The following is a 17,075-nucleotide window of genomic DNA, read 5'->3' as shown; positions in this document are numbered from 1 at the left end:
CTTGTTTATTGATTTTATTTTGATGACCTTTTACAATGCTTCTTGTTTTAGGGCATTACGAATAATGTTACTATGAACATTCTTATATATGTCTGCTGGTGCACTGGTGTGCAGAGGTTCTTGAAGTTTTTAGTTCTCAGGACCTCTTTACACTTTTAAAAATTTTTAAATATTACTAAGGACCCCAAAGGGCTTTTGTTTATATGAGCTGTATATCAATATTACCATATTGGAAATTAAAACTAATAAATGTTTACAATATTTATTAACTAATTTAAAAAGAAACTTTATATCATAACATTTCTGAAAAAAACCTAAATTTTCTAAAAGGAAAAAAATTCAGTGTGAAGAATGCTAGTTTTACATTTTTGCAAATCTCTTCAACACGTGGCTTAACAGCAAACAAGAGTTTCGTATCTACTTCTGCATTGTTACAATATGTTGTTTCAGTTGCAGTATATGAAGAAAACCCAGAGTCACAGATTAGTTAGAAAAAAAAGTGTATTTTAATAGCTTTTGTAGATCAATGTGTATATTCTTTGATATGACACCAATGCTTTAATGTACATTTCTGAGAATAAAAGTGAAAAAAGAAAGTCACATCTCCTTCTTATTATAAAAATAGTGTGATTTTATGGACCTCTATTGGAAACCCCCAGTGGTTTTGAGAACCGCTGCTCTAGGAATAAGATTGCTGGGTCATATAGTTATGTGTATGTTTAACTTTTTAGTAGCTAGTATCAAACTGTTATCTACAGTGCCTGGATATAGTAGTCTTTGACATTTCCTGTGGCTCCGTGTTCTTTTTACCAATACTTGGTATCATCAGATGTTTAAATTTGTGATTTTATTATATATGAGTAGTATCTTAATGTGATATTAATTTACATTTTTCTAATTATCATGGAGATAGGTACTTTTTTCATTTTTTATTGGCATCAAATTCCTATTTTGTGAAATGTTCATCCCTATTTTTCAAAGGGACAAGTAACAGAATTCAGGAAAATAAAATTAAGAATCATAACATAAAAATTGTCATTTCACAAAGGTCTTTTACTACATTTTTGTTTGAATACATGGTTTATCTTGACTGCAATAAACCATATCTAATAGTATGATATTCTATCATTACAGAGTTTCTATTACCTACCCTACCTAATAGATGGAAAACCATAAAGATGAATATATGTAGAGAATAAATGGAGAAATCAGTAAATGAGATGGTATAGGAACTAGTTGTGAGTTTTAGTTCATTTTTTAAAATTCAGGTTTCAGATCACTTAAGCAAAAGATATCTCTAACGTGCCTACTCAGCACTGAAAATCACTCATTAGAATTAGAGGGATGAGTTTTGTTGCTTTTGATGTAACACTAATGAGATGATGTCCGGGTTTTATTAAACATTAATAATTAAATGATTAATTTATGTCAGAATGCCAGGAAAGATTACCGAAACACTATTGAGTTATGAACATTAATGCTACAGAAATCACCTTACTATACTTAGAAGATGCCCAAAACTGCATACCTGTTGGTACTGAGACACTTTGATAATCTCTAATTTATAATATAAAGTACACTGGCAAAGTGGTTTACGTGGAAGGAAAAGAGAATATTTAAAAAATTTCACTTGAAATTGAAAAAATCTAAATTGTTAAATTACTAGAAAAGTGATATACAAATTAACAATAATCAATGGGAAATTAAGATATGGAAAAAAAGCAATGTTGAAGAATAGTTTACTTTTGGTGATATTATTTATCCTAGTCACCACAGATCTCATTTTTTTTCCTTCTACATTTCTATTGAACTATTTACTAGGAGTATTCAAACTGTATTCCACAAAGTTCTGCAGAAATTTCTTGGAGATGGTTTATGAGGGGAGAGAGAGAGTTGGACACACTATTTCAAATACAGCATCCCCAACTTTAATTTGTTTAATATATTGATACTCATCTTAAGTTTACTTTAAGAGGGCTCCACTGTATTACTCTAAAATAAAAAGCTCGCTTCCATTGATTGGTAATCATTTTGCTTTCTCACAGGTATGAGTATATAACAATATAGCTGATAGTACTTCAAAAGAAAATTCAGAACTAGTCTTTCCAGGCTTTACGTCAGTCATGTTGATTTTTACCCATATAGCAATGTTATCTTAACTTTCCAGAAGTCATTTATTGAGCAACTTCACCTTTCTGTAGTATAGATGTAACAAGAAAGGCAAGCAATACACTGCCAAAGCCAAGAGATTGTTCTAACCTATAAGCACCAGTCCTTCCACCTTGACTACCATTGTTCTGAACCTGGGAGAACACCATAACATTTATTGCCCATTTCTGGGCAAAGGTAGTTAAGAAGCAGGAGTGCCTTTTTCATATCCTATTTGCCAGCAGGATACAAGTACCCCAGGAGCTACTGGGTCCATGAATGACTGGGTGGTGCAGTGACATCTCACTTCCCTTAATTGTACTTTATGGTTATGGGAGCGAGAAAAAATTTTTTATTGTGTTAAGCCCCTGAGATACTGAGATTACTATATTATAGCAGTTAGCATTATACTTTAACCAATATAAAAAATTCTTTTCTATTAGCCCTTTTTCTTAATAATTACTTTTATCTATTAAAAAAATGATATAGTTCTTTATCTCTGATTAGCAGGTTGAATCAATGAGAATCATTCAACCTGTTGCTAATGGTATTACATACCTGAAAATGAACTGTATTGTTCCATGTAAATTAAGACCCTAGGATAAGCTTCTAGAATTAGTTTAAATTTAGAAAAACTGAATTTGGATGAAAAATAAAATCTGATTAGAGACTAGAGAATAAGAATAAATAATTATGTGTATGCGAAATACATGCATGTGTAGATTTATTTTATCTACACATATATGACATGTTTAAAATTCTGAAAACTGTGCAAAAAATTGGGGTTAATTCACTGTGCTGTTTGGAAAAGACTTTAAGAGGAAGGGCGATCAAAAATTTTTTAGTGGACATTGCATGACAAAGAGGAAACTAAACACTATTCTGTTTCTGACATCTAATATTGGTCTTTCTATCATACTTAGATTAAGTTAATATGAATAATAATTGCCTCTTTAAAAAAGAGCTTTTTAGACACAAATTAATAATCAACATGACTTTACTGAAAAAGATATAAAGCTGACAGATAAGCACATGAAAAGATGTTCAATATTATTAACATTAAGAAAATATATATTTAAAGTATGATACTACTATATACTTACTAGGTTGGCTAAAATAAAAAACTGACAATATCTAGCGCTGCCTAGGGTATGAAATAACTGGCTCTCTCATACATGGCTGGCAGGAATGCAGAATGGTATATCCACTCTAGAAAATGGTTTGGCAGTTTCTAATAAGGTTAATCATATACTGAGCACTAAGACCCAGCAATGGTATTATTTTAGGGGAATGAAAAATTATATTCAAACAAAAGACTGTACACATATGTTCATATCAGTTTTAGATGTGATAGCCAAAAGCTGGCAACTACCCAAATGTCTTTCAACAGGTGAATGAATAAAGCAAACTGTGGTGTATCTATACAATAAAATACAACTGGGCAGTAAAAACAAACCAACTACTGATTCACACAACGACTTGAATTAATCTCAAAGGTATTATGCTCAGCAAAAGACTTTATGCTCCAAAGGGTTATATATTGTATGATCCCATTTATTTGTAAATCTAAGGAAGACAAAACTATAGTGATGGAAAGCAGATCAGTGGTTTCCAGAAATTGTAAATGCGGTAAGCGTGTAACTATGAAGTAGTTTTGGGGATGATGAAAATGTTCTGTATCCTAATTGTGGTGGTGACTGCATAAATCTATACACGTTAAAATTCGTATTTTACATAAAAAGAAAAAATAAGTCAGCTGTATAAGAATTTAAATAATAACCAATATGGCAAATAGTAAAATTTACAGCGATTTTTTTTTTTGAGGAAATGCTAAAAAAAAAAAGCACAACTATTGGAGTAAATCAATGATATACAGTAACAAACAATTCTTTAATAAAGAGGAAAGATTCCTAAGTTCTAAAGTTCTACATGTGCTTTAGGAATGACGGATCATCCAATGTATTGTATTAAGAGCAAGTGTACTATACTACCAAAAAAAAAAAAAAATCAACATTAGAAGGGTGAAAAACCAAAGTAAAAAACTCAAACAGTAATAAGTTAATTTCTGTCATAAAAAAATGAAAAGATTTCCCAAGGAATGGATTAAATAGAGGGCTAATGAACAATAATCCTTGGCAGTTCTAGACTCTGGGACTTTACTGTCAAGCTTTCTTATAAACGCCGAGCAACTGAAAGAAGAGTATGAAGAAATATGTAATATGTCAAAAATAAGTCCAAGGTGGTATATTCTTTTCATAATAGCACTTTATAGTGATCTCCAAAAGGGAGTTTGGTGTATAGTGGAAAGCACAATGGACCAGAAATTTATATCGCACAACCTCAGGCCTGCTCGTAGACAGTTTATTTGCACTAGTCTTTTCTCCCCAAACACATTGTAAGCTGTTGTATCAAAAAAGATCTTGCCACTTCCCATCTCAGTGATCTGCTCAAAAGACTCAATGAACAATTTCTGCTAATAACCTTGAAATAGAGTGATATGGGCAAACAGTTATCCAAACAACATACACAACATCTAAACCATTCCTAAACCATCAAGAAACAATAACATAATACTTTGTGGAGATAGAATTATGGTATGGTGTAAGTGAAAGGGTGATGTAGGAAACAGCCATAATTGTGAGAGAAAAATATTCACTTAAAGAGATATTCAAAGTGAAATGAACGATTCAAGCAAATAGTTTCTGAAGATTAAAAAAAGACAATGTATTAAAGTACAAAAAGAAAAAAACTGAATATTTCTGAGTTGGTAATGTGTGAAGAGGCTTTCTAAGCAAGACATCAAAGAGAGAAAACATAATAGAAAAGATAGACAATTTGATTACATAAACATAAAAAACATTTATATACCAGACAATATGATACATGTAATTAAAATTCCTACTGGTAAATTACTGCAACGAATGACATAAATTAAACTAGAGGTGTGCTATATAATATTGTGCTTATAGCTAACAATACTTAAAAATCTGTTCTCAGTAGATACACACACACACACACACACACACACACACACACAGCATCGGGTGTTGAGGTAAAAGAAGAGGGACTCAGACCTTAGCCAGGAACAGAAAGTGACAATGGCTAAGCAAAACTTTGTAGAGAAACAAAAATTTGTATTAAATCTTTAAAGAAAGATGTAAGATTTAATCTGGCAATAAAGGGACAATGTAAGTGAAGAAACAGAAATTTCAAAGAATACTTCTTCGATTAATTGAAAAGGCTGGTACAGCATAAGTGTAAGCATAAACCAAATTACATTGCGAAGGGTAACCATACCTTCTGGGTTATGCTAATTGTCTCGGTGTAATTATTAATAGCACTCCCTTTCACTTTTAAGAGAAAATCTGTTTAGACAATACTATGGTCACCTTACTAGGACAAAGAAATCTGGGTATTATCTTTAAAAAGCTAGGTAATGCACAGAGAGAGATAGTTGAACAGAAGAGTAACACCATTGCTTCAAAAATACTTCATGAGCAACAGTTAAAGAGGTGATCCTATTCATTTTGTTAGCTTTTTAAATGTAATATCTGTTACTTTAAAAATAGTTTATTATAAAGCATAATAACAAAATTAACCTATGAAAAGACTACTCAATTTAAGAACTGGTATGATGCTAATAACTTTGTTATCTACCTATGAGCTCTTCCCCTATTCCCTAGACTGATAAATTATTCTACTGAATTTCATGTATACCATGCTTAGGCTTTAAAAAAAATAGTTTTATTACATATAGCACATATAAATATCATTAGATGATAAAGTTTAATTTTGTTAGTTTTTGAGCTTTCAAAAATGGTGTAACACTGAATGTAGTCTTTTGAGAGAGCAGATGTACTTCATTCACCCTTGCCATATTTCTGAAGGCCCTATGAGGATTTTAAAAATACAAATTCTCATTCTCCGCCTCTGAAGACTGAGTCAGTAGAAAATGTTTAATCAGAAAAGAACCTGAATAGCCAAAGTAATCTTGAGAAAGAAGTACAAAGATGAGGCATCACACTCCCTGATTTCATACTATACTACAAAGCTATATTAATCAAAACAGTATGATACTGGCATAAAAACAGACACTTAGATCAATGGAACAGAAGAAAGAGCCCAGAAATAAACCCACATTTATATGGTCAATTAATTTAGTACAAAGAGGCCAAGAATATACAATGGGAAAAGGACAGCCTCTTCAATAAATTGTGTTGGGAGAACTGGAGAGACACATACAGAATGAATATGGACCACTCTCTTATACCATACACAAAAATTAACTGAAAACAGATTAAGTTGGAACGTAAGACCTAAAACCATAAAATCTTAATAGAAACAGAGGCAGTAAGCTCCTTGACATTGGTCTTGGAGATAATTTTTTGGATTTGACACTAAAAGCAAAGTCAACAAAAACAAAAATAAGTAAGTGTGACTATATCAAATCAAAAGCTTCTGCACAGAAAAGAAAAATGTCAACAAAATGAAAAAGCAATCAACTGAAAGAAAATATCTGCAAATCATATATCTGATAAGATCTGGTAAGGGGTTAATACCTAAAAATATAAAGACCTCATACAACTCAACAGCAAAAACCCGTATGATCCAATTGAAAAATGGCCAGAGGATCTAAATAAACATTTCCCCAAAGACAATATATAGTTGTCCCTCAGTATTCATGGAAGATTGGTTCCAGGACTCCATGCAGATATGAAAATCTAAGGATACTCAAGTCCCTTCTATAAAGTGGTATAGAATGATGTATACAGTAAACCTGCTGCATCTGTGGATTCCCAACCACAGACTGAAAATACTGTTTCCAATCTATGATAGTTGAACCCATGGAAGTGAAAACTGTGGATACAGAGCACCAACTGTATAGATGACTAACAAGTACATGAAAAGATGCCCACCATCACTAATCATCAGGGAAATGCAAATCAAAACTACAATGAAACTAATATAACGTTGCTTATCAACTATATCTCAATAAAAAAATTAACATTTTTTATAGCTTATTTTAATTTATATACTTTTTTTACAATTATTATATAACTTTGAACTTTGGCAGAGAGTGCTGAACTATAAGAACAAAGATTGTATCAAATTTTCCTATGGTTCCTGGTTCTGTAATTTCCACCACACGATAAATGTTTTCTTTTTTCTTGTGGTTGTGTTTTGGGCTGGGGTTTCCTAAACCTCAAAATATATATTGGTCAGGCTTTGAAATAGCTTTCATTAAGTATGAGAAACAATTACTCCTTTTATTTTTATCCTTTTTAATTTGTAAAAGATTATGGTCTATTTATATATAAGGGAAATTTACTGTTTTTAACATAAAGTTCTGAATTTTGAAAAATGCATAGTCATTGAACCACCAAATCAGTCAAGATATAGAACAGTCCCATTATCCCTCAAATTCCCCCATGCTCTTTTGTAATGTCCCTCCACCTATTCTAAAGATGTTTTCTGCACCTACAGTCTCACCTTTTCCAGAATGTATAATGTAATTATACAGCATGTAGCGTTGTATATCTGGCTTCTTTGACTCTGTATAATGCTACTGAGATTCATATTGTCGCATGTAGTTCCTTCCATTTTATTGGTGAGAAGTATCGTATTGTATAGATGTTACCATACAATTTGTTTTCATACATTCACCAGCTGATAGACATTTGAGTTGTTTGCAGCTTTGGATAATTATTCACACAGCTGCTATAACCACTCGGGTATAGATGTTTATGTGAACTTACCTTTTCATTTCACTTGGACAATTACCTAGGAGAAGGACTACTGAGTCATATGGTAAGTGTATATTTAACTTTATAAGAAATTGCCAACTGCTTTCCAAAATGACTGTAATATTTTGCATTCCCACCAGCAATGTATAAAATTTCTAAATACTTTCTGAAAGATCTGTAGTGGTATCTCATTGTGATTTTAATCTCAATTTTTAAAATAACCAATAAGTTTCTTTCATGTGCTTATTTGCCATTATCATCTTTGGTGAAGTAGATATTCTTTTGTCCATTAAAAAAAAAAAACTGGGTTGTTTTTCTTATTATTTAATTTTGAGAGATTTCTGGATAGAAGTCAGTTATCGAATTTGGAAACATTTTCCACTTTATTGGCTTATCTTTTCAATTCTCTTAACCTATCTCTTAGGAGCAGAAGTACTTAATTTTGATGACTGTCAATGGTTGAATTTTTTCTTATGAATAATGCTTTTGGTGTTGTATCTAATAAATCTTCAATTAACTAAAGGTCCCAAAGATTTTCTCTTATGTGCTCTTCTAGATGTTTTATAGCTGCATGTTTTACAGCCAGGTTTTTGGTCTATTTCGAGTTAATTTTTATATATAGTGTGAAATATAGACTGAAATTCTTTTTTTTTTTTTTTTTAGGCACACAGATATCCAACTGTTTCAGTACCATTTGCTAAAAAGATTATGCTTTCCCAAAAGGACTACCTTGACACCTTTGTCAAAAACCAACTGACCATATGTGTGTGAGTCTATTTTTGGATTCTCTATGCTATACCTATGATCTATGATTATCCTTTCTTCAACACCACACTGTTACTGTTTATAGTCTTGAAATCAGGTAGTGTGAATATTCTAACTTCGTTTTCTTCAAAGTTCTTTTTGTTACTTTATTTCTTTTGCATTTCCATATAAATTTTAGAATCAATTTGTAAGTTTCTACAAAACTTCTGCCGAGATTTTAAATGGAATTCCACTAACTCTAAGATTAATTTGGGGAGAACAGACATCTTAATAATACTGAGTCTACTAATGCATGAACATGATATGATACACATCTTTACTTATTCAGATCTTTGATTTTGTTCATCAGTGTTTTATAGTTTTCACAAATCTTGCACATATTTTTTGAGAATTATATCTAAGTATTGCATGTTTTTGGTGCTATTGCAAAAGGCAAATGTTTTTAAAATTTTAGTTTCTAGTTATTCATTACAAAACAATAGATTTTAAATTTAAAAAGTGATAGATGTACATGATAAAATATCCAACAGTATAATGGTGTATAATTCAATTAAGTTTCTTGACCACTACAGATCTCTAGTTTTCCATCAGGAAAGCCAGTGTTAACAGTTTATGTATGATCCCAGAAATACTCTGTGAACTAAAAGGTATATGTATATATAGATGTTACCACCTGTTTAAATTTACATACTGTTCTGCTCCTTTATTTTTTCATTAAAGTTCTTCTCATAAAGAAAATTATAAATAATATCAACTTCATTATTTTTTTACAGCTGTATAGTATTGCAGAATCAAAACTATCCTACTGGTCCTCTATTGATGGACATTTAAATTTACATAAGTAACGCTAAAGTGAACATCTTTGTACCTATGCATTCATACACATGTCTGAGTATGTATCTGTAGTCTAAATTCCTAGAACTACAAATGCTTAGATGAAGGGTATGGCCACTTTTAATTTTGACGAAGAGTGACAAATAACCTTCTAAGGAGATATACCAATTTATTCTGAAAACGGCATCTGAGAGTATGTCAGTATTAAAAACGAACAAATTCTCTAAGGTTATCTGATGCATACATACAGTTAAGAATTACCTAAACAGAGCCTTGGCTGGAGAGAGGATGAAACTGAGGCTATTAATACAAAATAGGTGGCTACTACTACTGTAATTCACAAGAGACACAATGAAGGATTAAATTAAGAAAATGGTAGCAGGGCTGGAAAAATGATGACAAGAAGAGATATTCATTCATGAGGTAGAATTTTAAAAAAAGATCTAAAGTCTTTTGAGAGTAAGACCTGCTTCTAATATAAGCATTTTTCCTAATGACCTGAAACTGAAATATATTTTTGGTCAATAATGACTAGGTAGATGGTAAATTTGATAGTGTGTGGCGAGTCCCAAAAGGTTTTAATATGGTATGCTCCAGGACCAGTCGAAAGTGGGTAACTGAAATAATTTTTAAGCCCAGTTAAGGAAATAAATATGTAATCTTCTAAGGAAAGCATGAATCCATCAACATATTCCTAAAGACGGCATGACTCCATTATTTATACAATAAATCATAACCTATCTAAAAGCAATAACCTGAACATTGTTAAAGTCAGCACCTACATTATGTTGTCTAAAGAAATGTGTTATTTCCAGTTCACAGGAACAGATTAAGTACCAGCATCTAATCTATTCCCCAAATTTCCACTGAAACAATACAAACAATATTTGGAAAAAAATAAAAAATAAAAAATTAAGAGTTTGACTTGGGGCAGACATCAGAAGGCATAGGATACCCATAAATAGTAGTAGCGGAAAATGTGAAGAGACACTAAAAATAATTTAAATGCTAGGCTGAGTGGGTATGCAATAGCTATGTTACCTTAGGCAAGTTATTTAATATCACTATGTTTCATTTTCATCATCAATAAAATAAGACTAATGATATACATTCCATAATGTTGTCATGAGGGTTAAATAAATGTAGACACATAGACTTAAAATAGTGCATAGTAAGTAAGTGCAATACAAAAGTTCTCCATTATTGAGGCCCTAACTAGGAGACATATGATTATACTTACTTTATGGGTTTTTTAATCACATGATTTTCTTATATAGTAAATACAGGCAACCTTGGAGATAGTGCAGGTTCAGTTTCAGACCACTGCAATAAAGCGAATACTGCAATAAAGCAAGTCACTTGAACTTTTTGGTTTTCCAGTGCATATAAAACTTATGTTTACACTATACTGTAGTCTGTTAAGTGTGTAATAGCATCATGTCTAAAAACACAATGTACATATCTTAATTAAAAAAATGTTAACCATAATGTAAGCCTTTAGCAAGTCATAATGTTTTGCTGGTGGGGGGTTCTTGCCTCGATTTTGATGGCTGCTGACTGAAGAGTGGTAGTTTCTGAGTTAGGGTGGCTGTGGCAATTTCTTAAAATAAGACAATGAAGTTTGTTGCACTGTCTTTTCTTTTTTATAAACTACTTCTCTGCAGCATGTGATGCTGTTCGATAGCTTTTTATTCAAAGTACAATTTCTTTCAAAATTGGAGGCAATACTCTCAAACCCTGTTACTGCTTTATCAATGGCATCTAGTAATGCTCTAAATCCTTGTCGTCATTTCAACAATTTTCATAGCATCTTCATCAGGAGTAGATTCCATTTCATGAAACCACGTTTTCTTGTTCATCCATAAGAAGACACTTCTCATCTGTTAAAATTATATCATGAGATTGCAGCAATTCAGTCACATCTTCAGGCTCTGCTTCTAATTCTAGTTCTCTTGCTATTTCCACCACGTCTGCAGTTATTTCCTCCACTAAAGTCTTGAAACCTCAAAGTTATTAATGAAGGTTGGAATCAACATCTTCCAAACTCCTGTTAAGGTTGGTATTTTAACCTCTTACCATGAATTACAAATGTTATTAATGGCATCTAGAGCGGTGAGTCCTCCCAGTAGGTTTTCAATTTACTTGCCCAGATTATTTCTTAAATAAGACTTGAAAGTCAAAATTATTCTTGGTACACCAGCTAGAGAATGGATGTTGTTACAGGGCATGAAACAACATTAATCTCCGTCAGAGCTCTGGAGTGACCAGGTGCATCGTCAATGATCAGTAATATATTTTTTTTCTTTTTTCTTTCCCTCCTAATGATGAGTAGTATTTTGAAAGAAATCTTTTTTCCTTGAGCAGTAGGTTTCAACAATGGGCTTAAAATATTCGGTAAATCATGGCATAAACAGATGTGCTATCATCCAGGCTTTGTTGTTCATATATAGAGCACAAGCAGAGTAGATATAGCGTAACTCTTAAGGGCCCTAGGATTTTCAGAATGGTGAATGAGCACTGGCTTCAACTTAAATTCACCAGTTGCATTAGCCCCTAACAAGAGGATGAGCCTATCCTTTGAAGCTTTGAAGCTGGGCACTGGCTTCTCTCTAGCTATGAAAGTCCTAGATGGCATCTTCTTCCCATGTCAGGCTGTTTTGTCCACATTGAAAATGTTTAGCATAGCCGACTTCATTAATTATCTTAGCTAGATCTTCTGAATAGCCTGCTGCAGTTTCTGTATCAGCAGCACTTTTATGTTATAGACAGAGACATCTTCTTTCCTTAAACTTCATGAACCAACCTCTGCGAGTTCAAACTTTTCTTTTGCAGCTTCCTCATCTCTCTCAGCCTTCACAAAATTAAAGAGATTTAGGCTGGTTTGATCTTCTGTCCAGACAATTAATACTTCTTCCATATCAGCAATAAAGCTGTTTCACATTTTTATTGTTAGTGTGTTCTCTGGAGTAGTAGTTTTAATTTCCTTTCGGAACTTTTCCTTTGCATTTATTTACCACTTAGCTGTTTAGTGCAAGAGATCTAGCTTTCAACATACCTTCCTCAGTGAGCTTAATCATTTCAAATTATTTTGATTTAAAGTAAGAGACATATGATTCTTCCTCTCACTGAAACACTTAGAGGCAATTGTAGGGTTATTAACTGGTTTAATTTCAATATTGTTGTGTCTTAGGGAATCGGGAGGCCCGAGGAGAGGAAGAGAGACAGGGGAATGTAGCAGACAGAACACACAATATTCATTAAGTTCCTCATCTTATATGGGCATAGTTTGTGGCATCTCAAAACAATTATAAGTAGCATCAAAGATCACTGATCACAGATTACTATAATGAATTTAACAATATTGCAAGAGTTTGGAATATTGTAAGAATTATCAAAATGTGAGAGACATGAAATGAGTAAATGCTATTGGAAAAATGACACTGATAGACTTGCTCAACTCAGGATTGCCACAAAACTTTAACACGTAAAAAACACAGTATTTGCTTAAGTGTAATTAAACAAGGTATGCCTGTATTTACCAAAATAATTTACAAATTTTCTTCATGGGTTTTCAATTTTTATAATCAATAAACAATTGGGAAACTATATATTAAAACATAAGTTTAGTATTTTATTTTTTTGGATGTTATCTAAGATGTGATTTAAATTTTCAACTATGTCAACAAGAAATAGGCACAAAGTCCCAAAACAGAATAAGGAGAATTTAAATATTTATTGCTTTTATTTTATAAAAAATTATATGAATACTATAATAAATTCAGAAATGTGGGTTCTTTATAAAGTAATAAACATAGCTATAAAACTGTAATAACTTTTAATAGGTTATAATTCATTAGCATAGGGGAAGACATCAACAGACACTGAACATATTCTTGTGTCAGAAAGAATGGAAGTGCTCAAAAATATATTTAAAACATACAAAGTAGCTTTGAAAGGAATTACCTCTGGATAAATCTGCGATAATTTGAGCACCAAGAGAATAACAACTGTAGTCAATTTTAACCAGTGAACAGAAAGGAACAAGAGAGGAATGCATGAGTCCATATTAATACTAGATTTAAAAAATAAATTTAGAATGTAAAAATGAAATAATAAATTAAGGGAGAAGGGAAAGTTCTTCCTTATAGCAAAATGTCAACAAATAAATATAAAATAAATGGCAATCAGAAAATCACCATTTAAGTTTTCATTTGTGACCCTGAATAGCAAAAAATGAGTCAGCAAAAATCACAAATGTTAAAATTATTAGAGCAAATTTTGATTTAAAAAAAAAGACTATTTATATGCTTTTAAAAAAGCTTCCCAGATTACTTATAATTATGAAACAATAAAATGGTAACTCTACACAAAACTGACAGACTCTACCTTACTAAAGTGATCTAAGTTGGTATCACCAATATTGAATAAACTGACATCACATACCTCCTGATGTGATACACTGAAGACAGAATATCATTTATGTAGCATTCTTGCCCAAAATGCATAATCTAAATCTAAACATGTAGAGCAGACAAAACCAAATTGAGAACATTCTATGAAATAACTGGTGTGTACTCTTTAAAATGTCAATGTCAAGAACACCAAAAGCCAAGAAGCCATTCCAGATTAAAGGAGAATAAAAAAAAAAAAAAAAAAGACATAACTAGATGCCATGTGTTATTATGGTTTGGCTCCTTGGGCTGGTGGAAAATTGCTATAAAAAATGTTATTAATATCTGATTTATATTAATAAATATATAGAGAGAGAAACCATGGAAATGTTCAATTGTGAAAAAACTATCAACAACTGATGAATCTGGTGAAGGAGACAAGGGAATTTATTTTTCTATTATAATTTTTCTACAAGTTGACTTTAAACATTACTGGTACGAGGAAAGACAGATTACTGGAAGAAGAAAAAATTTCAGTTAACCCTGAGCAGTAGGACTGGGAAATTTCTAGTTGAATTGGTAATCGTGAAAAATAAATAGTAAAGCGTATGGATAATATGCTTTTAAGGGTAAAATAACTAGACAGTACATTTTAAGGTATCTTAAAAATATTAAGCATGACTGAGGGTTAACAATAGCAAATATTTTGGTAGTTCTTTGATATCCTTGCTCTAAAAAGGGTATTTTCTCTGGACTCTAATTTAAACTAGAGAGTTGGAATCTAAAAACATGAGTTTGCATGGTCCTACAAAGAATTGGTTAAGTATAGTTTTTGGATTTTCAATCCTGGGTATTGAAAGAGATGTTTCTAAGAACTGCTGCTACATGTTAAACAATTTCTAATTTGCTAAAATGAACAAGAGTATAATCTAGCAGTGATGCACTCAAACTTCATATACATTATTATAGTTTAAAAATATGTGTCTAAGAAATTAAAGTTAAAGCAAATGTCACATATTTTCTCATAAAGAAACTAAAATAAAATGGGGGTAAATAATACATATGTAGTGAAAAGTAACAGAAAACTGAAATAACCACAGAAGACAACACTGTGAGACTGCTACGAGTCAGTTCTAAGACAATAAACGATACTGCACTGAATTAAGAAATAAATTTAGATAGTTACAATTTCCAAATGAAACAGAGTTGTTACATTTATTCTCTCCTTGAGGAAAATAAGAAAACCAAAAGAGGAATATTTTAATTCTTTTATTTCCTTTCAACTTAGAAGCAAACACAGCTTGATAATATAATTGAATTGCATTAAGGCTATTAAAAAGTTTAAAATGAAAAAGATGAAAGTTGAAGAGTCAACAGTAAATGAACAAGCTACAATAAAAATACCTACTATCATCAGGGGCATTTGTTATTAAAAGTGATTGTTACATTAAATAGAAATAAAAAACATGAATAGTCTTGGGTAACTTGAAAAATTAATCATAGCGATAATAAAGCACTGTTTCTGTGATTGACTTTTAATAGAAAATTACAATTTTGTGATATCTACTGAAATTCTTATTGCTTTAGTGCAATTAAGTGTCATCTAAGCATTCCATATTACCAAAAGAGAATGGATGAATCACCCCTAAATACTACTTGTATCTAACTATGGGGTCGGTATTTTGGTTTACATAAATGAATGTCTGCAATGTACAAAATAACTCTTAATTGTTAACAATAAGGTTGTTATTAACAATAATTGTAATTATTAACAATAAAATTAACTTTAACAATGGTAAAATTAATTGCAAAAACTTAACAACTGTTATTGCAATAACTGTTAACAATTAACGACTTAATTCTCATACAGAATTAAGTTGGCTATTCTAAGTCTCTCCCAAACTAAAGAAAGTTTGTTGAATTCCTGCCCTTTCCACTCCAGCTTACATAGAAATGCAAAGTTCTACAATCTGTTAAAGGTCTCCAAACTTATTTACCTATTGTTCTACTACAAAAACTAAGCCATACCTAAGGTTTACTATGAGCAATAATACCTAGAATAATGCCTGGAATAGAGCCATAATCAGAAATTTTAATTATATTGAATTAAGTTTTGAAACTGCTACTGTAGTATATGTAATGGTATTTTTCTACAAGAGTAATAATGTTTAACTTAATGTTAAAATTTTGAGAACATATAGCAAAGGTCCTATATTTTTTTCTGCTCAAATATTAAGGTATATACCTATAAGTAACATTCAATCACTATAGCAATAATCCTCAAAGAAGGTGGCTGCATTAAAGAATTATTAGCTACTTTTTATGAAAGGCTTTTGATTATCCTGTGTGATCTCAGAAAAGCTTGGCTTTCTAAAATGACATAGAATGAATATTAATAAACTCCTACCTGTTCTGGCATAGCTCCATGTTCAATTCCAGTTTTCAATAATCTGTAGCAATTACCAAACAGATCCCATTTTGTGAGATCATGAGCGCTAAAATAAACAAAAATGCATTAACTTTAGAGGGGAAGAAAATTGAAATTTAAGCTCACTTTTAGTGACTGGAGAAATAAAGTAATTTCATCTTCTTATAAAAAGATACATAAAGGAAAGGTTCAAGTGCTGATACTTAGGAAACAAGAAAGTGGTGAATGAGCTGGAGAGAGGAGGAAGATGGAGAGAACTCAAGCTGTTATCAGGAATTCATTAAAGAAATCAGTAACAAAACCTCACAACATTTCAGTTAAATGGGTCCACCTAAGTGCACATTCCATAGATGGTAACCTTTCTTTCTTTCTGATATATTTTTAAAAATATTCAAACAAATGTATTTTAAGATTCATTCACAATTTCAAAATATAAATACATGTGTATTTTTGACAGATTTGACAAAATGAGGGGAAAGAAAATATGATAAAGCGCAATAACTTCAATGTAGCTATTTATATGGACTGAGGACTTCTGAATGATAATGCTGAGATTTTAAATTCTAGTGAGCTCTACTACTAAAAACAATAGATCACATCACACTGGCCGTCAACATTTTTTTCCAAACATCAAAATATATTTTTAAGTAAGAGTTTGTTTCTCCATGAAATTCCAAAAAATGTACTTGTGTATAAAGAAAAGGCTTAGATTTTAGAGAATGCTTTGAAATCTGAAGTATTCATTAATGTAAGAGCTGTATCTAA

The 17,075-nt window shown here is 31.4% G+C and overlaps 1 protein-coding gene across 4 annotated transcripts in view; it reads right to left on the bottom strand.

The window, feature by feature from the left end:
* Positions 1-17,075, bottom strand: part of STAG1 (stromal antigen 1) — a 344,141-nt gene that overhangs the window by 56,743 nt on the left and 270,323 nt on the right. For all 4 annotated transcript variants that reach the window (XM_036218531.1, XM_036218530.1, XM_036218532.1 and 1 more), the window contains one exon: positions 16,290-16,377. In XM_036218531.1, coding sequence (XP_036074424.1) covers positions 16,290-16,377 — 88 coding nt within the window. The remainder of the gene's footprint in view (positions 1-16,289; positions 16,378-17,075) is intronic.

This window comes from Rousettus aegyptiacus, unplaced genomic scaffold (assembly GCF_014176215.1).
Source record: "Rousettus aegyptiacus isolate mRouAeg1 unplaced genomic scaffold, mRouAeg1.p scaffold_m13_p_4, whole genome shotgun sequence".
NCBI lineage: Eukaryota > Metazoa > Chordata > Mammalia > Chiroptera > Pteropodidae > Rousettus > Rousettus aegyptiacus.
Note: the sequence above shows the minus strand (reverse complement) of the source record. Positions and strands in the feature narration are given on the sequence as shown.